The 27,737-nt window shown below is 36.8% G+C and overlaps 1 protein-coding gene across 13 annotated transcripts in view; it reads right to left on the reverse strand.

The window, feature by feature from the left end:
- The window catches only part of DLG1 (discs large MAGUK scaffold protein 1), a 140,182-nt gene that overhangs the window by 21,835 nt on the left and 90,610 nt on the right, over positions 1-27,737 (reverse strand). For all 13 annotated transcript variants that reach the window (XM_058812450.1, XM_058812452.1, XM_058812448.1 and 10 more), the window contains 9 exons: positions 26,253-26,303; positions 25,160-25,284; positions 23,919-24,088; positions 23,264-23,400; positions 22,296-22,440; positions 16,397-16,523; positions 14,462-14,618; positions 13,291-13,393; positions 4,018-4,132 (listed from right to left, as the gene is read on the reverse strand). In XM_058812450.1, coding sequence (XP_058668433.1) covers positions 4,018-4,132; positions 13,291-13,393; positions 14,462-14,618; positions 16,397-16,523; positions 22,296-22,440; positions 23,264-23,400; positions 23,919-24,088; positions 25,160-25,284; positions 26,253-26,303 — 1,130 coding nt within the window. The remainder of the gene's footprint in view (positions 1-4,017; positions 4,133-13,290; positions 13,394-14,461; positions 14,619-16,396; positions 16,524-22,295; positions 22,441-23,263; positions 23,401-23,918; positions 24,089-25,159; positions 25,285-26,252; positions 26,304-27,737) is intronic.

A 27,737-nucleotide genomic window follows, 5' to 3' on the forward strand; every position in this document is an offset into this window, starting at 1 on the left:
AGTCACTTCAAGAAAAATAATTTTATTGGGCAAAAAAGTCAAAGCTGATGAAAATAGTTGTATAAAAAGATCATTTAGGGTGTCACATAATAGTGACAAAACTATGCAGCTAACATTTATAGGAGTACCACAAACTGCTAATGATCCTATAAATGACCTCAAAAGCAAAGAGAATTAACAAGAATGTCTTTTGATTCCAAGTGACTAACATGGCTTTTCCTCTATGCCTGGCACATCATCAACCAAGAAGGCACTTCACAGCCCAGATGATGCATTTATCTACAAGTTGGAATATAAAAAATACAGTTCTATTAACTTCCTGCATGGGGACTTTTTTTACAGATTAAAAATGCCATGTATACATTTACTTATTGTAAGTTATAAACACAAATTAACTTAGAAATAAATTTAGTAATCCTCATCAACTATTGTTTTGAATGCAGATCCATGATATTTACTGTGAAGTTCTATTTAAGTTTAAATGGGAAGTCTTAAAAATATTTTCTAGAGAAAGTCCTCTCTTTTATTTCACTTTGCATTACTCAGGAACCCAGGAGCACTGAAAAGGTAACTCAGCTCCTTCATCCACAAGTCTAGAGAAATTGAAATTAGGCTGCATATTTCATGAGTGTTTATGCTTCAAAGCCAAAAATGTAATGGCTGTGTAACAAAGCCAAATTTTCCAGAGTATCTTTTTACCTGCCACACGCATTAATTTCAGTGTCATAGGCGGTTGACCAAATTCCACCAAAGCATTTCTTCAATAAACAAAGCAACCAGGAATTCCTTCAGCAAAAGCAGCTCTATGTTCCATTTCATAAAAAAATAATTAATTTTACCACTTCACAATAAATGAAGGTCAGCTTGTAAAGGAGGTTCTCTTTTTCTGAGTTTTTGGGAAAGTTTTTTGAAACTTACTGTTTGAACTCTGAGAATACCATAAAGGCGGCAGCAGACAAGTACACTTAGCCTGCTGCTAATAGCAGATCTTATTTTTCCAAAGGACTTAGGTAAAATTTCTTAGTCATTGTAAAACTGTTACGTTTCTTCATCTTGGAGACATAATCATTTTTTGCTGTGATTCAAGCACAAATCAGTGCCACTGTTTGAATTCGGAATGTATTGTGCTGATCAGAAGAATGCACAAAGGTAAGTGTAATTTTTAATTTTGAATGCTGCACACATTGCAGACTGAGACTTGCCACAGAAGATGAGATTAAATATGGAACAGATTTACTCTCACTCCATGTGTTATCACAGAAACCTGATACCATGAAGGTATCTCACATGTGCTTTTTGAATCTCCAGGTGAGCATATATATCTATATAGACATAGATCAGATGCAAACCCAGAAACATTATAAGAAAATCTGTCGCAGAACAAAGACCAGAAGAAATATAAAGCAAAATAAGAGAAGACACATCAGTACATCTGAATTAGCTGGGGACAGGGGGAGTGGTGTGGGGGGGACAGTAGGACATGCAAATGGAGTCAGCTGCTGCTGAATTGCTCTATTTGGATTGCTCTCCAAGGGCTGTTTTCCAAATTGCTGTGCATCATTTTTTGATATAGATACAATTACAAAGAAAAATCTGCCATTTTACTCCAAATTGTATTTTTGGGCAAATACAATTGCCTTTTCCTTAATATTACATAATACCAAAAATGCTGTTTACAGGCAGACTAGTTTTAAAGATATGTTTACAGGGATACAATGATCTATCTGATTTTATTTTATTAATTTGATTTTGAGAAAGCAGCAGAGATGATTTTCATGGTATTTTTATTTAATAGCTTTTCTGAAATTGTGATTGAATGCCTAAAAACATTTTACTGGTGGATTTACCATTCAATTCAGCATTTTGTTACATAACTGGCATCCTTTAAGGCATATCCAAAACCCAGCACTATTGAAAAAATATATCTGAAGTTATTAAAGTTGGCTTTGAATTTAATTAAAAGTACAGTATGACTATACCAGAGTGACTTATAATAAGAAATAAAGTGGGTAAGTAACATGTTCTGTCAGTATCTAGCAATATGTGAAAATATTCATAAAAGTTACTTCAATGGGGTCAAAATTACATCAGAAACAAGACAGAACAGATGAGAACCCTTTCTGTGCATACTAAGCTGCCTCCCAGTATTTGGCAGCTTTTGGTGTGATGACACAAGCAGATCCCAAAAGCCCTAGCAGCACCCTCTGTAAAGAGATGTGGGTAGAAAAGCACTTTTGTTGAGAAATTTTTGCATTTTAGATATTTGCACACACTTATACCAACACTGAATATTGAGCCTCAAAAACTTTCAGTGAAACCAGTTCCCACAAGGTTCCTGCCAGCAGCCTGGAGAAGGCTGCAAGTTCTGCAGCAGCTGGCAAAGTCAAAAGCTCAACAACTTCCATCAGCAGAATAAAAGCTACATAAAGAGAAACTGCTTGTCAGTGGGTCAAAATATCAGATATGTGGACATGAGCATAACGGGTTTAGAACCTAATCAGGCTATAGCTGACCAAGCAAAATAAAAGCATTTGGAATAGTTTGGGCTTAGGTATATGATGAGAGCTAAAGCAATAGATCTTGGGATTATGGAAACGAAGATCTTGGCACAATTTCCATATGTACACTTACCTACCTGTGGAAATTCAAAGATATGGATAACTGTGGTATTAAGCACTGACCCTTACTATTTAAGCCATTTATTTTTAGAGATTTAAATTTTGACCCCCAAAATATTTAGGGCAAACAGAAGAAGAAAAAAAATGTAGGCTCAGATCTGAGAAAACAGAATCCAGCTACTGAAACAACAGGTCAAAACACAGAAACTACCTATTACAGTCAAGCTAAACAGAAGCCCTGTGAGTATTTAGCTACATTTGTGTCAAGCATTCAGAAATAGTTAACAAAGGACCATGATTTTTCTCAGCATCAATGGAATTACTCAGGGAACTGCTTGGTGTATGACTTGCTTCCCTTCCCACAGCTCAGCAGACAGAATACACCATGAACAAAGCACCATTTGCTTTGGATGGGAAAAGTCAACAGCACCTGAACCTGCTTACTTTTTGGAGGTAAACCGGTGAGGTCCTACAACATTTTGAATCACGTTTAACCCAAACACCAGAACTACTTGAAGGCTTACCTGCTCTATTGAAACATTCTGGCTCCTACCAAGAGGCTACTGACTCAATCCAGAGATGAGCTGATTTGAAGAACTCAAAACCCAATTTATTTTTAAAAATGCAATCCTTTTACCCACGTTCCATACTTGAAACGTTATGCTTTATCAGTACACGGTAACTGATGTAGGAGTTGAGTGACACATGAATAAGCTGCACACTGCCATAATTTCCTTGTGAAACCACCTATTTTCTCATCTGCTTCATGCTCTTATGTTTCCACTTCCTTTCAGCCTCCTTTATGTTTAATTTGATATGAATAAATTAATGAGTTATACTCAGTTCATTTGCTTTGCATTTTCTCTCTTGGTTACCATGGAAAAATATTCCATAACAAAATTCAATCGGATAGAGAAATAAGGTTCCTCAATGAAGCCAAGAAAACAACTAAAGTAATCTGAAGGAAATAAGATGGAAATCTGTCAAACATTAAGAAAGAGAAGACTATAAATTTGAACTCAAGTACTGAACGAGGGAGAATATGAAGACTGCTGTCACAAAACCACAAACTGAACTAAGTTTTTAAGACTTCACATACACTGACTTAAAGAAGAAATATATGTTCTTGCTGAAGGATTATCATCTCTCTCAAATCAAAGGACAAAAAGGAAACAATAGCACCATTCTTCAAAGTTCATATAGAGTTCTCAGGGATATTACTACTTTTTCAGCTATATTACATTAATCAGTCTAAATACAGCTTTATTTTTATTATATTTGCCTATAAGTATCCCTTTATTAATACTTGGTAAATAATTGTACAAAAACCAAATACCAAAAGAATAAGTCTAGAGAAAGCAGGAAAACCCAGTAGCAATGCTATGAAAAAGATAATTACCTGACATAGAGGGATCTCTTCTGGCTGGTTCGCAAAGAGCCTGATCCTGAGCTAATGCTACTGTTCATCATCTGCTCCCGTAAATCATGGATTTTAGCTTCAAAACGACTGTATTCTGTAACCAAGACAGGCATGGCAATTAATTTCCTGCCAAATGTCAGCAATTAAATGGAAAGAAAATCTGAAATAATTTTGATTAGACAAAGAAAATATACAAGAATATTATACCTCACAATTCTGTGATTATAGTTCACAGTAACTATTTTTTTCAAATGAAGACAAATATTTCTACTAATAATTATCAACTTCATAGTAATAAAAAGGCAGTTACAGATTAATTTTAACCCATGACAGAAAGGAAACTTCAGAACATATATGTGAAATAAATGTTTATAACCACGAACTACATTTTTTAAATTTTAAATGTTAAGAAATAGAAATGAAAAATGTCTGTACTTCAAAATGACTGGATTTGATTGAGATAAAGAATTTAACACTACAAGGTGGGAAATATGCAAAACATCTTCTGAAATAAGACCATATTCCTCTGAAAGCTCAGGAAGGTAAAAAAAATATCCAGAATTCTGGCATGAATTTCAATACACTTGTAAACGGCATTAGAGATTCAAATTGCCCCCACAGAATTATGTCCAATGTTAATCCTGGAAAAACGGATTGTGTTCTTAAGCAGCACTGTGTACTAATAAAACTATGCTAAATGCATTTGATTTTAGCTACAAAGGCAGCCAGGAAAACAGTAATTGCTTCTTCAGGACAAACATCTCCTGAAGTGAGGTACTTACATGCCGTCAGCATAAAATACGAACTCAGAGCAAATAAGTTTTTCCTTCAGCTGAATAGTTTGGACTTCAGGATCAAGAGATCCACTTGTAAACCCTTCCTAGTCAAAGGAAATGTTGTGCAGCCACCACCTTCCCCAGGAGACCACGTGATGCCAGATTACAACAAGTCAACACTGGCAGAGCCAGGGCGTGTGTGCCGTGAGCAGCTGCTGCACCGGGCACTGAGCTCTCCTCCTGAGCTGCACCCTCACTCCCCGTGGGCACCAGGTTATTCAGGAAGTGCATGACTGAGAAAGGACTCTAAAATAAAAAATCTTGAGAAAATGTCTAAACAAAGGTTCCTTCAACAGCCATCTAAAAACTGTGAATGTTTTATCATATTATGTTCTGCAGCCCTTTCTCCCCCCATACTCATACAGTGAGCATGGATAGCATCTATAATTAACCCTGTCCAGATTATGACAACATGAAGAGTCTCTTCAATAACCCTAACTTTTGTCCTTTATAAGCAAAAGCCAGTAGCTTTTAAGATACCCTAGGTTTTAAAATAGCACCTAGTGTCTGTTTACAAGTGAAGTTCAGATCGAACACTTTACCAGCACTAAACCAAACTGCTGAGGTTGTTTGACAAGAGAATCAAAACCATTATTTCCACCACTACTGATGCTATCACTAATAACAAAAGAATGTAAGATGACAGGACAGTAACCAAAGAGGAATGTGAGAAAACAACATTTTTTAGAAAGCAGCGTTCTTTAGGGGAAGGGCTCAGATGCAGTGAGAGAACAGCCCACTCCTGCTGTGCTACTGCTGCCCTGCAGGGCCTTGGGTAAGTCACCTCTATTTACTCATAAGTAACCAAGAAACTATAAACCTAAAAGATTTTTGTATGCCCCTGTGTGAAAGGAAAGTAAGCATGGAAAAGATCAGATAATCCCAGCCTTGTCCTACAGCCTGTTAAATACTAAAAAAATCTGCAGCTCTTTGCAATAGCTACTGGAAAAAATACAAATTTCTGTATCGTGTCATTTTATCAAAGAATCAGACTTCCTCCTATGCAGCACATCGATATAAGAGAGCTACCAGGGAGGCCATTTCCCAGTATTGCTTGACTCTATCCTATATTTCATCTGCAGGTTGCTGGTCTTGCAGCTTCTTGAACTAATTTAATTTTTCTCATCAGAACTCCTGGGAAGTAAGTGCTGAATGAGTGACAGGGACATCTGTAGGAGTAAGGAGGAGAATAATTTCACCACAGAGGCTCCTGCCATATGAATAAAGCAAAAAAAGGAAACTAATGGGCTGGGACTGAGAAGGCTTTATGTTCAAAAAGGAGTGCCAAGAAATTTCATATTTAGGAGAAGCTTAAGCACTGTGCAGTCAGAATCTGGTAAGCTCTACTGATGTAGAGCTAGCTAAAATTTGAGTTACTTTCCTCTTAACAGAAGGTTTTGGGAGGAACAGGATGAATAGAATTCTCACCATCATTTGGTTTAGAGCTAAAAAGTACAGAGGCTTTTAAAAAAGAAACCTTGGTATTAGGTATAGTGCTACTGAAACTAATGCTGGGGACAGAAAATAGCACAGCAGCAGGACTCTTGATAGCACCAGAAAAGCAGTGTTAGTCTGATACACAAAGGATCAGCACCTGTGCCCTGTTGACAAAGTAGGGTTGGTTCAACATCAGCTTTAGGAAGCAAAGTGTGAGCTCTGCTAATTTATCTAGAAGAGGTTATAATTTGTCTAGGACAGGTTATATTTCTATCTCTGTGATTAAGAAGAGTTGGATATCAAGTGTCTTTTGCATCTTCAGTCTCTTACTTTCCTTCAGCTTATCATGCCTAGATTCTCATACATGCTAGAGAATTATTTTCTTTACAGTGCCTTTCTTTCTTATGCTATGCATAATAGCCTTATATAGTGTATGACAAATTTGATATTTGTTCCTCTAAATCACAGTGAACAACACAAGAAACCCCACCTGGCTGTGACAAAATCATACAATGCACATATAAATATTTAACTTTTAAAGAAAGTTTTGTCATGTCAACATTCCAGAAATTTAGAGCTGGAACAGGCATAATGAACAAGATGAAAAGGACACTCTGCTTTCTTAGTCAACAGGAAATGAAGAGCTTGGCAGGGAAGGAATGCATTTGATTTCTGGTGTAGTGTTATCAGGGTAACAGAAAGGGCATAAGCTGTTTAAATGAAAAGGTAAAAGTGATTTTAACCCAAATGAAGCAGGCTGGCCACTGGAACTCCATCTACAAATATGCTACCAATTTCCACACCCATCAAAACCACTGAAATTCTGAAATACAGTTTTAATAAGAACTATGGTGGTACATAGAAACACAGACACCCACACAAAAAAAAATTCAAAGCCAAAAGAAAACCACACAATCTGACCTCTCAATACTTTCAGTAAGAATTTGGTCAGGCTCCAAAGCCAGATGTATATGCAACAGCAGTGAATGAAACCTCACTCAGAATCAACTTTTAAGGTCTCAATTTTAGGAAAGCTGCCTCTGATATACATCAAATAAAGGATAGCAGGCAGCAAAACTACCACAGAACACAATCAAATAAGAGCATTGGAATAAGGGCATCTTTTCTTGACTAGAATTTTCTCAAAGTTCCCACGAAGTTTAGAGGCAGGGAGTGAACAGTATCTACTGACATAACAGCGAGATCAAGGAAACACATGCACCTCCTGCTTCAATTCATGGCATTTATCCAAGAGAACCCCACCATCACCAAAGCAAAAAACCCAAAGCCTACTCAGGTTGACACATAATCAGTTGTTAAGAACAGAGGATGAATACATCTGGGCTCAAGTTTAAACTTTAAAATTACACTGGATAAGCAGATGGTGCAAAACTAGACTAAATCTGCTGTATGTCTGCATGTATTCCACTGCAAGAAACAAAAAGGAGGGAAGATTAGCAAATCCTAGAAGATTACTCTGACTCCAAGCTGCTAAAGTGATTTTACCTAGAAATCTGTAATATTTTTAACGTCACTATTTACTTGAACAGAAAATCAGAAGTCCAGAAAGGATCTGATCAATGGAACTCTCCTGGACTGCCCATCTGATGGGCAACAAAACACAGATCCACAGAAAAACTGTCTGTGCAGGCAGGGGGAGAGGAAAACACGGCTGCAATGGAAATGCATCTGGTCTGGAACACACATTCCAGCAACTGGGCAGGAGAGCAGAAGGCTGCACAAGGGATGGAATTCAGCACACAGCACAGGAGGAGCAGCGACTGAAGGAAGCTGGGATGCGCGCACAGGGAACAGATGGCAGAGACTCTTACATGCAGCGAACCCATGTAGAGCTGAAAAAGTTCACTTTCATTAAAAAAGTATGCCCCTCGCTTCCCTCTTCCCATCTGTCTATGGAAAGCCCTCTTTAGCAGGGCCTATTGGATCTGTCTAAGCAGGACTCTTGTGCTGACAATTTTATATAACTACCGATTTTTAGTCTTTTCTCAACTTGCAGAATATTCAATTTTCCTTTTCACGGTGCCTCCAAAGAGAGAAATGGAGTCTGGTAGTTAGGATGGCCACCATCATACTGATTCTGTATTGACCTGCCATTTTTCTTTTAAAATGCATGGACCACAATAAAAATGTCATAAATCATTTTTGAGGAGATATTTTGCTGCAATGCTTGTCATTTGATATGAACATTGCCGGAGACAGACCAGAATGAATTCCACATGCTGTTGGTGACTTTCATATACTCTAATGTTTAATGAGCTTGTATCTCATTAATCACTTGAAAGCCTGTGCCAAGGAATTTCAAAAGATTAGAAAAACTGCATTTGTATTTAGTTAAGAACACCTCCTACACACCCTGGAAAACTCAGAAAGAGACTAGGTCCACACACTGCTGAGGTGAATCCACTAAAAATGTTGCTGAAGGCTTAGCAAGCATTCACAAGCAATTTTATTTAGTATATTAAAGAGTAGGAGTGAGGATTTAAAGGATTAAAACATGTGTAAGCCGCCTTATAGTGTCTATCAGGGCTATATATAGCAAAACCCTTTTCCTAATCTTCAAGGGTCCAGTTTTGAAAATACTCTAATTGACTAATCTAGATTACTTGCAAATGAGTAGACCTAGGTACAAAACAAGCAAGAACAGAAACCTGGAAAACCAGGGACCACATACCCAAAAACAAGGCAAGTCTTTTTTGAGGTATTTTTTTAAAGAATTTTTCATTTTATGAAATCAGGATGCACTGATCTTTTGAACCACCTTTATTTAAGAAAATCCATGTCCTCATCTATACAGCAGGGGAAGCTCAGCCTCAATAAAAAACAATTACTGAAAATTAAGTTTTGCACAAGCATTATTGGCTTCATGCTACCCCAGCTAGGCTTTTGCAGACAGAAGATGCACAATGTATTTCAAAATTAATGCTCAGAAAACAGTCTTAGCTTATACATATAAAACTGGCACCATTTCCCAGAGTTTAGTTATTCTCTTTTGAATTACATAAATGCAGCATTGTAAACAGAAAATCAGCCACACACTGGCCACTGCACAGAGAACACTAATAAAACTTTTGTGTTTCCTCCTTTCTTTTTTTCTTTTGAGTCATTTGTTTTAAAGACAAGAGAGAATGAAGAAAACAGTTTCCATTAATAAAACTGAAAGAATATGTGTTAACTACCTACATGAATAATGCAGGTTCAGAAGAAGATGCTTTACAAAAATCCTTTGAAATCTTCTCTTGATGTTTTTGTTCCACCTTCCCCTAATCTTACACTGATCCACCAGATCACCTAAGAACATGAAGCTAATCTGATCACTTAAACATCTTACCACTTTCAGAAAATAAATTATAATTTGGTATGTCAGGTGAATCCTTGGGAAACAGAAAGGGCTGGCACCCTTTTCTGTCATGACAGCCTTATCTGAATTTTGCCCTGCTTTGGAGAAAGATGAGGTGACCAGTGAGTGATTGCTGATGCCAACAGACTTGGCCTGATGCCTTCTTCAAGGCCCTCCGAGAGCAGGACTCACAGTTTACATAACTGCAGTTAATGTTGTCCACATCCTTAGTACAGCCCAGCTCTGATCTAGCAGAGCATAACTACAATAGAAAGCTTAACCCACTAAATTATTTTCTATCCAATTTCAATCAAATATATTTTCACATTTTTAATATATTTGTTTGGCTATTCTATTATTTTTAAACACTTAAATGCACTCAAACAATAATAAAGGTATGGCAGCCCACTGCACCTCATACCTTTCTGGAATGGCAAAATCTAACTTTGCAGAAATTCTGAACTGTGAGGCAACATTATTATCACATTTCAGACGACCTTTTCATTTGAATGAATGTAACAATGGGTATCAATGTGAAACACAGAGCCCTCCCAGAACTGTAATCCTGTGCAGTCCTATACTTCCCCCTTGCTGCTCCTCCCCTCACTACATTCCCTTCAGGCACTCAGGTTCCTGTGTCCCTGCTATGCAGCACCATCACACTGCTGACCATCCTGAATCCCCCCGCCAGGAGATTCACATATATCCAAACTGCTTCCTCTCATTCCTCTGCACCAACATTACAATTCTCCCTTGCCATCCGGGCTCTGCAGGAACCCAGAGTCACAGCAGTGTGGCACTGAGGTGTCTGCAGAGCCAGGGAGCAGCAGGAAAATTAAATGGATCAGAAGCCACTGAATCAAAATGGCTTAAAAAAACAATTTTGTGTACTGAAACAACATTTCTTGCTTTGAAACTGCTCCAGGTCACAGTATTTCTTTTCCAGTTGAATTCACAGTAAAGCAAAATCCCTTTTTATTCATGAGTGATGTCTTGAAAGGAGGTAGGAATTTGTAGTACCAGCAAAGGAATAAGTAAAAGCTTCCAAATAGAGATGAAAATGAGAACAACATCCTGAATTCCCATTTCTACAGGATAATTCCTGTTTCACAAACTCTTGCTCATCTCCTGCTATAGATCCCTCTGCAGCATCCAGCCCCCACAGGTCCAAACCCACTGATGTGTCCAACCAGAGAGATTCTGTATGACACCCATGGCATCCATGCACCACAGAAGGATGCACCAGCACAACCCAACAGGTGACCAGTTTCCAACATGAGCTCCTGCCAAGCTGCAAGATAAAACCTGGAGTCTACAAGGAGAAAGTCTGAGGTCAACTGAGCACAGTTATGGGGGTGCCTGACGCCTGAGCCACCTCTGTAAACAGCAAAACACACTCACATTCCATGTTTGGCTTTTACCTGTCCCAAAGAGTGCTGGCAAGTTGCTTAAATTTAATTCAGTGGAGTAGAAAAACTTATGAAGGCATCCCTCAAATTTACTGATCACTCCTGGAAACTAAAGGAATGCCCAGAAAGACATTTTAAAGAACGTAAAAATGTTCCATAACCAAGGAACATTGTGGAGATTTAAGGGAAAGAAAAATCAGTGGTTACATAATCTAAACCCAAATTCAATAAAATCAATTTCATTCAGTCATAATAGCCTACCCCAAACCCAGTAATTAGGATTTTAGTTACCATGGATTTGGAGAGTGAGACATGGAAAATTAAAGCCTTTGCATGAGAAGAGTTTTCCAGTGATTCATTTTTCTACAGTCTAACTCAGGCTTTCCTATGACAGAACTGCTTGCAAAAATCCTCTTTTCCCAAAAATAGGAGGAGAAAGACAAATGGGAATTTATGATGGGAAAATAGGAAATGTGATAGGATGTAAAACCATAAATTAGCATTCCCCACCACATCTATGAACACACAAACTGTCATATACAATAACAGGGAATGAAGTGAGCCAGTCCCAAGTGTCTTCCAAATGCTCCTATCATACTGAATCTCTTTACTCAGTTATAATGAACTCTGATGGATGTCTAGAATCTCCTTGATCTGTCCTAGCTGTCAGCATCTTTTACAAAATCCTGCTGGATTCATAAATATAAATAAAATACATATGCAATACAAGCAGTTATAACTGATGCTCTCCATCTTCATGAAGATATTTGAGAAATAGCAATAATGAACAACAACTTTATGAATATTTTAATACCTGTTAACCTGTTTCCAAATGGCAGAAACAAAAAATGAGGAAAATTATAAAAACACACACATACACATTTATTCATAAAAAGTTGACAACACTGAAGAGCCATGCAGAGGATAGACCAAATGTGTATCAACAGAAATATTTGAATATTTGACAATTCTAACACACAGCCAAAGCAATAATTTCAGAGCCAATGCTGACCTTACTGTTCTCTTTAAAAGGCAGCCTCAGAGTGAGCACTGTTAGAAAATGAATCCTGGACCACAGCAAAGGAATATGTGACCAAGATACAGCCCCTGAGACAATACAGGCATTGGCAACACGGGCTGGCTGCAGGGATTTGACCAGGAAGCAGAAAAACCAATCATTTGGCCTTACTATGAACAGAATTCCTGGGTCTGGGCAGAGATGTGATGTGATGCAGGTGGTGGGACTGGGGAATGTGAAAGCTAATGCTTCAAACATTTGAGTAGGTCAGGATAGAAGAAATAAAGAACAACTGAAGTGTGCTGCTATCAGCCACCTAACAGATGAAGGCAGCAGTCCTGCTCCATGTCCACTCCTGATAGACACTGACACTTACCCCTTGACAGTACTGCCAAAGGAAAGTTTCACACACACAAGTCTCTGCAAGGAAGATTCAGTGCTAAGCCAACCAATTTAGCAAAATTGGAGAAAGCTGCTGATCGTCACAGTTCATAAAACAGCAAAAATGTCTTGGTATATGTAACACCAATAATAGATGAGTTTACAGACTCAAGCATTTAATTTTGGACTATTAAATTGTTAAAGATTCAAATAGAGGCATTTGAAATGTGCTGCAGAAATACAAGAGAACAAATATGTGTATTGATGATGTAGTGTTCTGCAGAACACACAAGGATGGTTAATCAGCATCAGCTGCAGTCTAATCTGGACCAGAGGAAACTGCTGGATAAATAGAAATAACATCTCAGTGTGAAATCAAGGAATGAAAACCTGATGGTCTCCTCAGGTCATCTGAATCAACACCAGCAGAAGGAATTAGTCTTCTATCTTCCTACTATTAAAGCATGTAAAACCACCATATTAAAGCATGAAGACAATTGGAAATACAAAAGAACAATAGAGTATTTCTATTAAATTCTGGATTTACTGGATTAATTTTCATGTTATGACAGTGGCGATATTTACTGAAAAACAGAGATTCTGCAATGGTGAAAGCAAGAAATGTAGCAAGCCATGGCAGCAACACTTGCAGATATCCCAATCCGATCACACGCCATTATGCTAACATATATATGACAACACCTATAACATTATTTTTTTCAGAAGAGGTGTTTGTTGGAAGGACACTGGGGATTATCTTTCTCTGAGTTTCAATTTGTACAAGAGAACTTGAATGTGTAAAGCAGCCCTTACCTTCTGGACGGTACTGAGCTACAATAGTCACTGCTTGGCCTGCGTTCTTCAGAGCTGCTGCTGCCTGTTCATGGGTTGCTGATTTTAGATCCACTCCATTTACCTACAAGTAATACAAAAAAGCCCTTCATCAAAATTAATGCTTGTGTTTATCACCACAGAACACACACCTGTGGAAAAAAATTAACTGGATACAAACTAGTTTCCATGCCATGTGTGTGTATTTCCACTGTTCCTAACATTGCTCCTGAAATCGAGTCAATAAAATCCTCTCTCACATATACCCCTCTTAAGAACTACTGAGCCTACCACAGTATATTACTGAGTTAATGGTCAATTTTCTTCTTGTTTAAGAGTGCTTTTTTTTCTTTTTAAGAAGAAAGAGAGAATGTTACTTTTTGTGATGGTTCAGGGACCTTCTTACCCAAATAATGCCTACAGACCATGCTGTCACCACACCCAGTGACAGGCAACACCCTCTGTGAATCTGGCATTGTTTTCAATGCAGCAGATTTAAAAATAGCATCACCAAAAAATGAAGCAGAAATGTGTGTTCCACATTTTAGACCAAGAGCAGTTTTCATAGTTCAAACTAAATAAAGATGTGCTTTAACACCAGTTTTAGTAACAGCTTTTAAAAGGACATAATTCCTCTTAGATAACTCCCAAAATACAATGTAATTGCCCAAATAAATGATTCTCCATAAATTAAGTAATTTCACAAAGAAACACAAAATATTTATCACCTTCAATACTAATATAGAAGAAGCCCTTAGAGAGGTATGAGATGCATATTTTTAAGACTAATAGGAGGTTCAGCAGTTACTCCAGGAAGTAAAGACCCAGTTTTAGACACTGCAGCCAAGTATCTCCACCTCATTAGAAGGGTTATTTCTGAAACCTGTATTCTTTCAATTGAGACACAGCCCTCAGCTACAAAAGTTACTGTCTTCACTGAATGTCTCAGAGAGGGAAGTGCTATTTTAATCAGGTAATAGATGAGAAACTGAGGCAGACTAAAGTTCTCAAAGATAGTTTGGAAGTATATCTGTTCCATTATCTCAAATTTAGCTCTGTTAGTAACATTTTTTGTATATCATTACTTTGTATTAATATGCAGGGAGGGGGAAACTTTTTTTGCTGTTTGAATAAAAGAAACAAAGAATCCTACAGAAATTATACGATCTCCTTTCCTAAGCTCTCCACTCAGGTCAGCTGGCCCTCCTGCAAGGATGAAAGAGATGAAAATTCCTTCTCCATCTTCTCCTCCAACAATGTTGAAACCAAGACCTGTTGATCCTCGATGTAGGACAACCTTTCTAGGCTCCCTGAAGGAAAAGAAAAGAAAAGAATATGAAATCTTGGTCACTAGATATGAAGAAAAGTAAAATAAACAATTAGAAAAGCCCCTAGATGCAAAACAAAATCCCTTCTTTGTTATTAGGTGAACTGAACAAACCTGTAAGTATGTACAAATGTATAAATAAATATATAAATAAATTCCTATTGTGCTACAATCCTATTCAGCACTAAATGTCATTACTTAATACTTTCCATATTGTTCAAGAAGATCAGTGCAGGTTGTGACATTTCAGATACAATTTTCAAATTTAGTAAAGCAACTGCAATTGAAGAATTTAAACTAAACCAAGTTGTTGCACTTTTGTTCACAGGATCCCCTCCTAATTTGAATGAGGGGAGGAAAGAAAAAATATTGACAAAGCCAGTTACATTCTAATGCAGAAAGACTCCTTCCAAAAATCTATTATCTGCTACTCGATTTAATACAAGTAAAGCATAAATGATCTCAGAAAAAGACATTTCTAATAAAGCAGAAAAACTGTGCACTGCATTTCAAAAATCACTAGAGAGCACTAAAGAACAATTAATGGACATTAGGTATTTGGAGGTATTAATTATTAATTTACAGGATAAAGTAAGAAGCTGCTTTCTTTTCCAAAACAAAGTATTATCTAGTCTAATCTTTAAAAGTCACTCAATTTTTGCACTAACAATTAAATCATCTTAAGGTCAATTTCTTAAATTTCACCTCCATTAACTATTATATTCATTTTTTCAGAGTACTGTTCTATTACAAATAAATTACATTGTGAAAATCTCTATACATATTGCTCTGGATCACACCAATACATTAACAAAAACAGAACAGAAGAGAAAACAAAAAGATGCAGTATCTTTTTAAAATAACACAAAATTTATAAATCTCTTTTTAGGATGGAGAGTGTAATATGAGAAAGTAAGTTAAAGAAAATCTAAACATTTTCTGAATATGCCTTGCATTTTAGAAGAAATCTAAAAACTGTCTTTTACAGTAATTTTAAAGGAAAGCAATAAAACCATAACGATATCAATAGGACAGAATAATTTTGGTTTATATATCTACCTAATCCTAAATTAAAAATCAGTATAAAGACATATCCTACCTTTCACTACACTAAAATCAATTCTCCAGCTTATTATGCCACTTAGGTTTCAATCCTGGGTGGACCCTGCCTCGGAATCTGAGTGACATTAGCCATATCAGATGATGGTGTGACACAGAACTCAGCAACAGCATACTGAAAGTGCAGGGTAACATCCCTATACTTGCAGAACAGAAGGGCAACAAAATTACAAGAGCTTCCCTTTATCATCAATGATGAACAAAAGATTAATGCAATCTACTGAATCAGTGAAGGAATGAAAGGTCTCTTAATGGGAAAGGATTAAGAGCTCTCCAGCCCTTCTGGATTTAGAGTCCATCAAAACAAACCCTTGTCTGTGGGGGCAGGGAGGACCCAAATACTCTTTAAAATAAGAAAATCTCTGGTCTGCTCATATTACCATCCTAAAAAGCCCTGTCAATGCATGCAGCATTTCTAGGGCTTTCTGCTTTTAATGCTATTCTTGGATTGATAAATAAAGCATGTGTGTATATATATATACATATAAATATACATAGTTTTATCCTTACAACAATATTTACAAGAGTTAAAAACTAGCATCTATTTCTTGAAATAAAATATAGCATTCCCTAGTATTTTGCCCACTATCACATTTTGGAGCTGCCCTGGCTAATCAATCTGACACTTGGGTTGTTCATTACCTGGTGATCTCATCATCTCCAAGCATTCCCTTGGGAACTGGTGAGTATCTCCCTGGGGATGCTGGGGGCAGGGACTGTCCCAGGTAGGCAGATGGGCTGATATGGTTATCCACTGGCTGAGAATAAGCTTCACAGGAGGGGAAGGAAAACAAGAAAACACATTAGGATAATACCAAAAAAAGAGTTGGAGGAAATGAAACAAAGAAGTGACCTCTTTCAAAAACAAACCATATCAGTTGAAATTATATATTATAAATGTCATAGTTCTAAAATAGCGTGTTAAATCTGTACATTCCCCAGTCTCCTCACTAAGTCAGTGAGCAAATTTTTCAGTTTCATTGTGTCTCAAATAAAACTTTTTAAAAAACAGTTACTGTGGATAGTTGAAGCCCATGGGAACAGTCTGGAGATTTATCTGTTTAAAAGCTGTTTTTAACTTGACTGAAGGAAAGTTTTAACTGAACCACAACACACATACCAGAAGAAATTTAGCATCTTAATGATTACAATTGATGGAAAATCTACAACACCAGGAGAATTGTTCCAATAAATAATTAAGAAGGTGCGTGATATTTCCAAGTTAGGCACATCAATTTCAAGTGCTCATTAAGGCACAGCCATACCCACTATTTGCTATTACAAAGAATGCTCTACAATTGGAAATGGCTTTTTCCTGGCATACATGCTTCAAACTTTGAGGCTTAAACATGAAGGGTGGGGACTCTTCACAGATTCAGTATTATTAAAGCTGCCAGACTCTTTGCCCTTACTTACTGTATCTGATGGGGTAGCTGACCTCTGAGGATTTATATAAACCCAAAGCTCTTTAACTAAACATACATGAGACAGATTAATGAAGCAATCGGCACATTCTCCTTTTGTTTTTTCCTTTTTAAGCAATTTTTAAAAAGTTTGGATCATATACAAACACATCAAGAGTAATCTTGATAAATATATATACACATTATATATTTGCTATTTATATATATATACATATACATTCCAAACCACCCAGTCTGGGCTGGATTGTGCCTGTATTGTTCTAGACTTCTAGTAAACCTGTGTGTAGTAAATTCTTCACATGGCATCATATGCATCAGGACAAAACTGTCAACATATCAGCAAGCATTAAAATCCACTATTAACAGCTTCAGCAGTTCAAAAGCACACACATTTTGCTTAAAACAAAACCACATAAATACAGTTATTTTGTTTTTTCTCAGAAAATTTTAAAGCTAAAGCACTAAAAATGAAATGTGAGACATTATGAGCTCTTTTCCAACTAAAGGAAAATGGGTGCTGATTAAAAAACCTGAACAACTGTTGCACAGTACAGCAGCTCTGTACATTCTGTTCCTGTACTAAATTATCTCATTCCACAACATGAATTTGAAATTGCTTTTAACAAGCCAATGGTAGCCATAATGATGCATATTTTATAGGAAAAGATTAGATAGAAATTCTATTTTCATTGGCTTACAGTACTTCTCATTTGATTGTTTTTCAGGTTCTTGCAGCTTTTAACTGCACTGTGTTCAGAAACATACACACCACCTATTACATTCCCTTATTTTTTTTTATTTTTTATCCTTTCACCCTGTGACTAAAAGTCAGCTATTGATCAATATAACAGTTTATTATTTCAGACCTGTGCACAGTTCCACAAGAGCACAGGCTGCATCCTTCCTGATGTTTCACATGTGCTACTTACTTGGAACAGTTTGGTCCTTTCTCAGTGGTGCTCTCAGTGCTATGAAAGCAAAGCTATAAAGGCACAAAGAGGCTGCTCTCTGTGGAGCTCCTGCACTAAACCATGCCTGCACCTCCCCTGAAACTGCTTCAGATGGAAATTATAGCGGAAGCATATTCATGAGGAACGTGACAGAAATAAAAGGCAAGTCATCACTTTTTGAATCCTAAATAAGGTCTAAACTTCTATTTCCAGGTAAATATTATTACTGATGGAACTGATAAAGGAACTGTCTTTTGGATGAACAGAAAACCGCATGCATAAAATCAACTTGCTTTGACAGGAAAAGTCAGACTCTTATGAAGTAATTCCATTTCCAAATCCACCCTCTCCTTTACAAAGACAAAAAGAAAAAATGGAAGATTTCCTATTATTTTCCTATTACCTGTAAACTGAGGACACCAACCACAAGTATAATTTCTAAAACGGGCAATAAAATTAAAACTTTTGTGTCTTTTACTGTTATTACATATTCTTCTCTTCCCATACTTAGACCATTTAAGAAATGATAAGGCATCCATGTCTAGTGAAGAAACTGATTACTCCCTCCCTTCCAATATTTTATTTCTCAGTGCAGGGTGGAAATACTATACCAACACAAAAAAGCACAAAAATACTTTGATATTAATTAGGAGTCAAAAATGCATCACTGATAATGTCTTCAAAGGAGGCCTGTATCAAAGCAGTCATCTCTGTCAAGAAAATATTAAGCCACTTTCAAATTCTGAATTTGGACTTTTGAATTAACTACCAAGTGCACAGAAGTTAGCACAGTGAGCAATCTATGGCATGTTCTGCACAGTACCAAGCACTGTGCACCGTGCTTCTTGATATTTCTGATAAAATGAGAATTTTAATAAAAACCAAAACAAGCAAACAACCAACCAACCAAGCAAAAAACATCCCAGAAATAAAATAAGCAAACAAAAAAACCTCCCAAGGGTTCTGTAAGTGAGCAGTTCACATATTATAGAGTTTCTACTTAACACCACTTGTGGTAGACATGTTCACAGGGAGCCTCTGTGCAAATCTTACTTCTCCTTTGTGGTAGGACTGAACTCCTAAGAACCTGGCTAAAAGGATTGTGATGGACAGAAATAGGAAGGAGGATTGCAAATACATGCCTCAAAAGAGCTGCATATGAGTAGGTGAAGAAAGAAGCCTGGTAACTGTTTCAACATTACCTCACAATCCAGGTGATCCTAGAAAATACCTCTTGAATATCTGCCATCTGGCAAAAGCACTTCAGAATCCCCAATCTAAAGCTCTTGAGCCCTGTACTGCTCTGCTAAATGCAGTATAAAATACTACATACAGGTGCCACCATTTTTTGGTAGGAGTTCTATCTAACTGATCAGCCTCTTACAGAAAGCAGAGGCTTTCTGGTTGCAAAAGCAGAATCAGCCTTTGAGGAGATTGATGTCTCCCTTTCAGATTTCCAGTGTAAATGTGCAAATGCTGAGAGGTACTGGAAAAGCTTTTGTTCTGCCTTGTATTAGAAAAATAACATTTAGCAGCTCAGAAACACACAGTTGTGCTTCATAAGTGAAAGACTGAGGAAAAGACTAAGCTGATTTCCTGGAATTAAGTCATTAAACACCTCAGCAAGACCTTCAGGTCTGCTTTGGGTTCAAAATTCCAGCAGTAGGTTCAGTCTCCTCACCAGCTGCAATAACAGCCAGCAGCACTTAGATCAACAGAGACAGAAGCTCATGGACCCTTGAGGAGAAAAGACTCTTCTGTTGTAAGGAAAAGAAACAGACTGAAGTTTCATCAAAGAACCCAGCACTTTGCAGAGGAATGTTCTTTGGTCTACCAGAAACAGTGAAAAACAGTATCTTCAGATAGAGAACTCAAGGGAACTGTACCTAAATGAAACACAACTCAGAAAACCTACTCAAAAGTACAGACGGCCCACAAACCTTGCCAAGAGTCTTTAAAAGACAGAGAGATGTCTGGCATCTGAGAAAAACTTCCATGACTTTTTTTTTCAGAATACTTGAGTTGGAAGAGAAAGGCTCCCAGAAGCAGCTGCTGGAGCTTGAGGTACATGACAGGGTCAGGAAACTGGCTTTTCTCAGTATAAGGATAGAAATACACTTCCCACAAAGGATGGGATACTGGGCTGCACAGAATGCCAGCATCTCTCAAATCACCCTTAGAGAGAGAGCAAACAGAGAGAAACTCTGGAGGGAGGATGGTAATGGGACAAAAGGAGCCTACATGTGTGACCAGGCCATTTATCTCTGGTAATGGATGTGACACCAAGTCACACTTCCTGAGAAATTAGGGACTCATGGCAAGATGGCAGAGGACATCCTCATGGCAGTCATGAGGGATTACCCTTGACAGAACCTCCCTGATCTGTCCAGCCACTGGACATGCTGAGAAGGAATTCTTGAAGAAGGCACTCTCTTATGGATCTGTGCTATCATGCACTTGCCTTCAATGAACTGAGCCTCCAGCTCATCCACCATTTGAGAGAAATGAATATCTCTGCATGACAAGAGGTCCAACAACCAACAGCCACCTCTGCCACTGTCATCGATTTATTAACACTGGGCAAGTTACTAGTAATCAGCTCCTTCTCTACCTTCCCCCCCTCAAACTTTCTACAGTTTTTGTGTTTGACCCCACAAAAGATTAACAAAGTAAATATTCCAATGATTGAGTCAAGGTGCACCAGTAAGAGATGAGATACTTCAAGATTTGTCACATCCCCATCCACAGCAGTGCAACTGCATTACTGCAACATTACCAGGAACATTGGGTAAAAATCAGATTTCTCTTTTCCAAAAAAATATGAATTCCAGGTGAAATATATGAAAAGACCAGTCATATGGAGAGAGAACAGGAAGTCTACTTTCCAAGAAAACAGTGGGAAAGGTTATTGAACAAACTAGATACAGTAAGGGAAAATGGCTGCTCTCTAACCATAAAATATATGAGTAGAAAACAGGGGAAGAATCAGTGGAGGCTGAAAATTAGATATGTCAAAGAATGGAGCCTTCCAGAGCATACCTCTAATAACACAGTGGAGATTAAACCTAATTAGCTCCAAATTGTAATTCAATAAGCTTACAAATAGATTTTAAGATACTGTAGCTATTGCCAATAAATGATGGGCTTATAAGGTACTTCAGTCTTTGTTGTGCTGCACTTTAGTTTGTTGTTCTTTACATACTGTTGTCAATTACATCTGTCAGTCCCAAAGTGTTCCTTTCTTTCATATGAAGTAGTACCTAAACAGATCAGTGCTACATATCAATTGCATATATCTAATGGTAGGAAACAAAGCACTACCTAAAATAAGTCTCCCCTAGAACCATTTTATGTGACAACATGAGTAAAACTGGTAATCCAGAAATGTCAGTCTATTCAGTCTGGAAATATGCAGTTATATCATTATCTTCCATTTTCCAGCCACTAAATGGTAATAACCCTCTTATGTATACTCAACTCAAATATTTCTTTACATTGTAGTTCAACCCTGAACTTTCTGGATTTGTATGTTTGACTTTGAAAATACTCTTGTCAGTAGTACCCTTATGTCAAAAAGAAATTCTTGTACCTACTTTTCCACACAGCATTCACTGTTTTTCCATTCAAATTATCAATTATTATGTCAAAACTGAAGCCATACTTCAAATAAGTTAACATGGAATTTTTTTACACATTCACAGGAAGGCACCAGAGCAAGAACTCCTCCCAGTTCAGTTAATTCAAGTATATGCAAGTTCAAGCAAAACCAGGAAAATGGGAAAAACATCAGAGCATCACCAACCTCTTAGTTTACAGGAGACTGAACACCCTCAGAGTGCACTGCTTTTTACTCTTCACACCCCAAGAGCATAAGATACTTGTTCTCTCCCCTTTTACTCACCAGCAAGTGATGAGTAACACTGAGTCTCTAGGACTGGGCCATGACAATCACAAAAACCCACCTAGAGCCCTGCTGCTGCTGTCTTTTCAGTATACAAGCTATAGGATGTTTTTCAGTATAGTATATAATTTTCCTCATTAATCAACTTATATCAGATTTTTGCCTCATATAATTTTTTAAGTTTGCAAAAGTTAAAATACTAAAAATGAAATATGTTAATGCCTTAAAGGGAAAATTATTAAATCAGAAAGATAAGATGAACTTACAGTTTGTGATGTCAGGAGGGGCATAACTGTCATTCATGAACATGCTGGTGGGTTTTGCAACCTTCAGATAAACAAAGTCAGATGTGTTTTTTAAGGCAGTCACTGCTTCTTCATGAGTAACTTCTTCTAAGCAAACACTGTTGACCTGAATAGAAAAACAAACATTCTGAACCCAGAAAAATGTACTGTTTCCATTGGACACTCACTGAAGGCTGTTGGAACAGGCATTGAGAGTCTTTATTAGGATTCACATGCCCCAGACATATCTGGTACCGTGAAATTATATAAGTTTCCTACAAGTTTTCTAAAAGCCTTTTGTTGATATCTTTTTAATAGATTTTCACTCCTACCACTCTTGAAGACTGAAAAGTCATTTTGCATTATTTGGTAATTGCAGTACAACTTAAACACAGAGACAGAAAGTTACATTCTGCAATGTATGGCTATGGCTCTCATTTTTCTATCTGGACAAAAAAACTGTGGATTGAATTTCAGGAAGTTGAAGAGATTTTTTTACTTTGTGTATAGAAAAATTCAACTTTGAAGCTATTTTAAGCTTTTTAAAAAAATAACAACCCCATTCAAAAGCATGACAAACACTGAAATGCAACATAAGCAGCAGCTTGACTACAGGCTGGCTAAAGGCTGGCCAGCCACCAGTACAAGGAGTTCCATTCCATTCTTCTATTTTCAGAAAAGAAACAATTCCATTGTATGTTTGTCTACAATTCTGTCACTCAGATCCCAGAAAAATAATAGCAGGCATCAGAAATAAATATGCTGATTTATACAGGTTTTGCATGGAACATTGGGCTGAGGAATAGATTTCAGATTTCCTGATGGGATGGTGTTGAGTGATGCAGATTTAATTTTACCACTGATTTCCAGGCAGCTTAACCACAAATTGAATCATGCCCCTCTTGAGCCTAAAAGTGAATGACTATTAAAAAAATGCAGCTCTTACTTACAGCTAAAAGTTTGTCTCCAATCTGAAGTTTGCCATCTTTATGTGCTGCCCCACCTTCGATGATTTTGGTTACATAAATGCTGTTGTCCCCAGGTATATGCTGATTTCCTACACCACCAGCAATACTGAAACCAAGACCTGCTTGAAGATAAAGGCATTACTCAAGAAACCTTTTTTGCAATCATTGGATTTAAATTCCTACATAAATAATAACACTCCTTATGTAACATGAATATATACAATCAGGGTCTGGCTGAAGTAATTCTGATGCCTTTTCAAGTGAACTCCATAATTTTCTTGAAAATAAAGCTCTAGAAAAGATATAACACATACACAATTCTGAAAACCAAAATCTAGATAATTTACTTCATGCTTTGTGAAGTATGGGCACAGCAGAGCTGTAAGCATCATCATGCTATAGCATCTATATATTTATAGTCATATTGCCCAGTAATTAATTTCCCTAAATTATTTTTAATCTCTCAAACATCCTTACTAGGTAATCCAAATAAGTATTTTACTCCAATTTCAATGTACTTAAAAATTACTAGATAGAACCAGAAACATTTTTCATCATTTAAAAGAAAACTTGGCATTCTACAAGAACAATTTCAATTCTATCCTTATGAAACAGATACTTTAGATTTCCAACGTACCTTTGGGGCCTTTCACAAGTTTGATTTCCACTATTTTTTCTGTGACTGGTTTTCTCCTTTTGACATACAATCGTACAATGGATCCTGCTTCTTTCAGTGCCTCCACGGCTTTGCTGTGTGTCACATCCCGAACATCCACCTCGTTTACTCTCAGGATACAATCATTGACCCTGGAGACAGCAACAGTCATGCTCAGCTGTTGTGTTACAACACAGTGCACACATCAGGAGCCTAATATTGTATCTATAATACACTAACATACATGTTAAGGCATTAAAACACAGAGATTTATCTCCAAAGTTCTACTCATTCAAGACAACGCTCTGAAATTAATTATTAGTGCTTAAAAATAAACCAAGGATCACTAGGAAATATTTAAGAGGGATATTTAATTCATGGCTGAAGAGGGCACCTTATTATATGTACCTTACTTTGACAGTGTTTTTAACAGATGTCTGCAAAAATTACCTTTTGTTTGCGGCTATAAAACAGAATCTAAAAAACCAAAACCTAGAAGGCACACAATGCAAACATACTAGTTTGAAGCCATGATATGAACAAGTCAATCTTGTTTTTCACAAGCAGTTTAAGTGCTGGCCTTCCAGTCCATTTAACCTGCTGCTGCAGTAACTCTGAGCCCTCATTACACTAAGTGCAATGCCAGGCCCACCTGTCACCGTGTCCTGCCAGATGTACCTCTGACAATGGCCAACAAGCTAAAATGAAGCCTTGAACTAAGCTCATTAGGACTAAAACCCATAATACAGCAGGTATTTGCACATGAAATGATGGGCCAAGTTCTTGGCAACACAAGAGGAAAAAAAATTGTCCTACAATGTGGATGGCTATCTTTGAAAAATTAGGACACTGAATTATTACCAAGCATTAAAAAGGGTTGTTAATAAACTCAACTACCTTGTGGATCAGAAAATCCACATATGGAAAACCAAGAGCTACCTTTTTCTTGAATTAAGGACTATGAAACATATGGCATAATAAATTTATACCACAGAATAGAAAAATTTCATTTAATTTTCCTAAACTGCAGATATTATTAGTTTGGGAGACACAAATTGATCCACTCAAACATTTGTCATTATTTACAAAACACTTCCATAAAGAAAACCTATTTAACATTTAATGCAGGATGATTAAACTATTAAAAGTAACAGAAAATTTTCTATTCACTTTTTAAAATACAGTAACAGCACTTAGTAACCCAAGACAGAAATCCATCCTACCGTAATCTTCCATCCTGTGCAGCTGCACCTCCAGCTATAATTTTTGTAATGAAAATACTGGCATCATCCCCAATATGTGGGTTATCTGTACCACCTGCAATGCTAAAGCCAAGTCCTGAATTTCCCTAAAGATAGAAAAGGAAAAATATTTACTGGGGAAAAGGTATTCTGGTGTATTTGATACACTATAGAACCAAATCTACATCATTTTCATTGAAAAGAAAAATATTTAAGGACAAATTAAGCAGTATGCTACATATATAACTTATTTATATGAAAATAAGTATAATTACAACTTACATACATGTAAGGAGAACATAAGTCACTGTATAACTGTGACAGTTCCAGTCCCACAGCTTTCTCACTGAACTTGATAAATTACATAAAATTTTCTATCTCTAAAGTGCTAGATATTTCAGATTACTCATACAAATATTTGCTCCTCATTAAATTATTAGTGACACATTTTTCCCAGAAAAAAGCCTTTAAATAGCTTGTGCCCCACCTCTAATATAGTCCCACAGATGCAGAGATTCAGACTGACATTTTTCTCTTCGAGGATTACTTGCCCTTACCATCAACTTCAAGACCTCTTCACCCTCTCAGTAACCACCAGAACTGCACAGGTCTAAAACAATTTCTTTCTGTCTTTTTCTGTCTTTTTGTTAACAGTGCACCTCAAGTGAACTGAGCTAGATCTCAACGTAGAAAACCTAACAAAGAAATGCATGTGACAAGATGTCACTTGTAATCTCAATATAAACTTAATAGTATGTAAATAAAAGCCTATGAGAAAAATAGCAATACAGGAGATTAAATCAGAATCTGTGTTGTTAGTCTCTACAAGCCTAGGTAGCAACATTAAATGCAGGATGACTTAGAAGAGATCATTCCCCCATTTTACTCTCAATCGACACGGATATTAATAAAACTTTCAATTCCTGCTTAGCAACTGAATATACTTTTTTTTAAATAAGGGTAAATAATCTACCTAAAATAAAAAGAGTAAGAATTAGTTTGGATTGCCATTTTTCATATTAAAGTAACATAAATTCCATTTCAAACAGAGTACAGAGGACATTTAGCATGTTACCCTTTCAAGAGTAATTTCTTCATACTCGTAATCTGCATCAGTGCCATTGACCTATTAAAAAAAAGAAAAATGAGACTCAGAGAGAATCCTACACTTTACACAACCCATTTTGCTTGGTTGGAACTTCACTCCCATCAAATCTCAGCTGATTCACAGTGACCACTGGGCTCAGAGGGGACATGTGATTTTCACACCACTCTGTATTTATGAATCAGACAATCTTTTTGTACAAGTTTAAAAGGTGCCTGTTCAGAGAGCAGACTGTTCCACACAACTACTGTAGGGTACAGGCCCTCTGCTTCTGACTGCCAGAAAGAAAAAATGCTCTGGAGATCCTCAGACGTTCCTCAGCAACTTGAAACTGAGAATAAAGAAAGAGAATGTGGGATAGAGAAGAATTGTAAGGAAGAACAGAGCAGCACTTTCCTCTTATTGTTCCACACTGAGCAGAGAAAAATCAAAGATGGATGCTTTATATCATCTTCTCATGAGAAATAGGCAAGATCCTTCTAAAGCAATATTTAACAACTGTTTATACTACTATTTATCATGTCACATACATAATAAAGTTCAGCAATTTAAAATAGGGACAAAAAGAGTAAAAGAGTTTAGAAGAATACTTTATAAAGCTTGTTGAAAAACTGAAATCCTAGACAGAAGCCTTGTCATCCTCCAGTTAGAAAGGATACCCACATTCTTTGCTACCTACAGAATAAGGAAAGAACCAAATACCAGAAGCAAAAAAATATCAAAACTAACCAAAATCAATTAAATAACAAATTCTCAATCGTATTTATATATTCAAGAGTAAGTTTTTTTCCAAGATATCTTGGAATTCAAATTTTTTCCTCCACAGTTACCTACAGCAGCTACAGACAACTCCATATTCCTAGCCTTTTAGGATGAAATATTAAACAAGGTACAATATAGCATTTATACTATTACTTTACAAAGGACCTTGCCTACCCTTAAGATATAGAATATCTGGAAAGACTTCTCTAGTTGTAACACACTAAAAATAAAAAATATATATAGAAGAAAGCATTTTAAAATCTGACCATTTCCTAGTAGAGACTTTAAAAAGGGAATTTAATTCACCCCAAATAAAATTAAGATCAAGCTACTTCCTTCCTCCTATGTTTATTGAACATATTTAAATGCTCCAAAAGCTGGCAATGCCATGACTTCCACAGCCTGTCTAATATCAAGCTCTTTTATCTCTCACTCCCTAATTATATTCCCCTGACAACAGAAACCATATCCATTCCACACATAACAGATTATCATCTTTGCAAAGTACCTCAAAAATGATTATGTCCTTAGCAGTTTGTTCAGTGGAAAAGATACAGTGGTTTTAACACATGATATTTCTCTATTAAAAAGGGATGAGGTCCTGACCTTCTGAATCCATGAAACTGGATCTATTGCTACACCAACACAAAAGAAGCCACTGTGATCAAGAAGTTTTGATGGTAGCTTAGTCCT

Source organism: Ammospiza caudacuta, chromosome 11, assembly GCF_027887145.1.
Source record: "Ammospiza caudacuta isolate bAmmCau1 chromosome 11, bAmmCau1.pri, whole genome shotgun sequence".
NCBI classification, from domain to species: Eukaryota; Metazoa; Chordata; class Aves; order Passeriformes; family Passerellidae; genus Ammospiza; species Ammospiza caudacuta.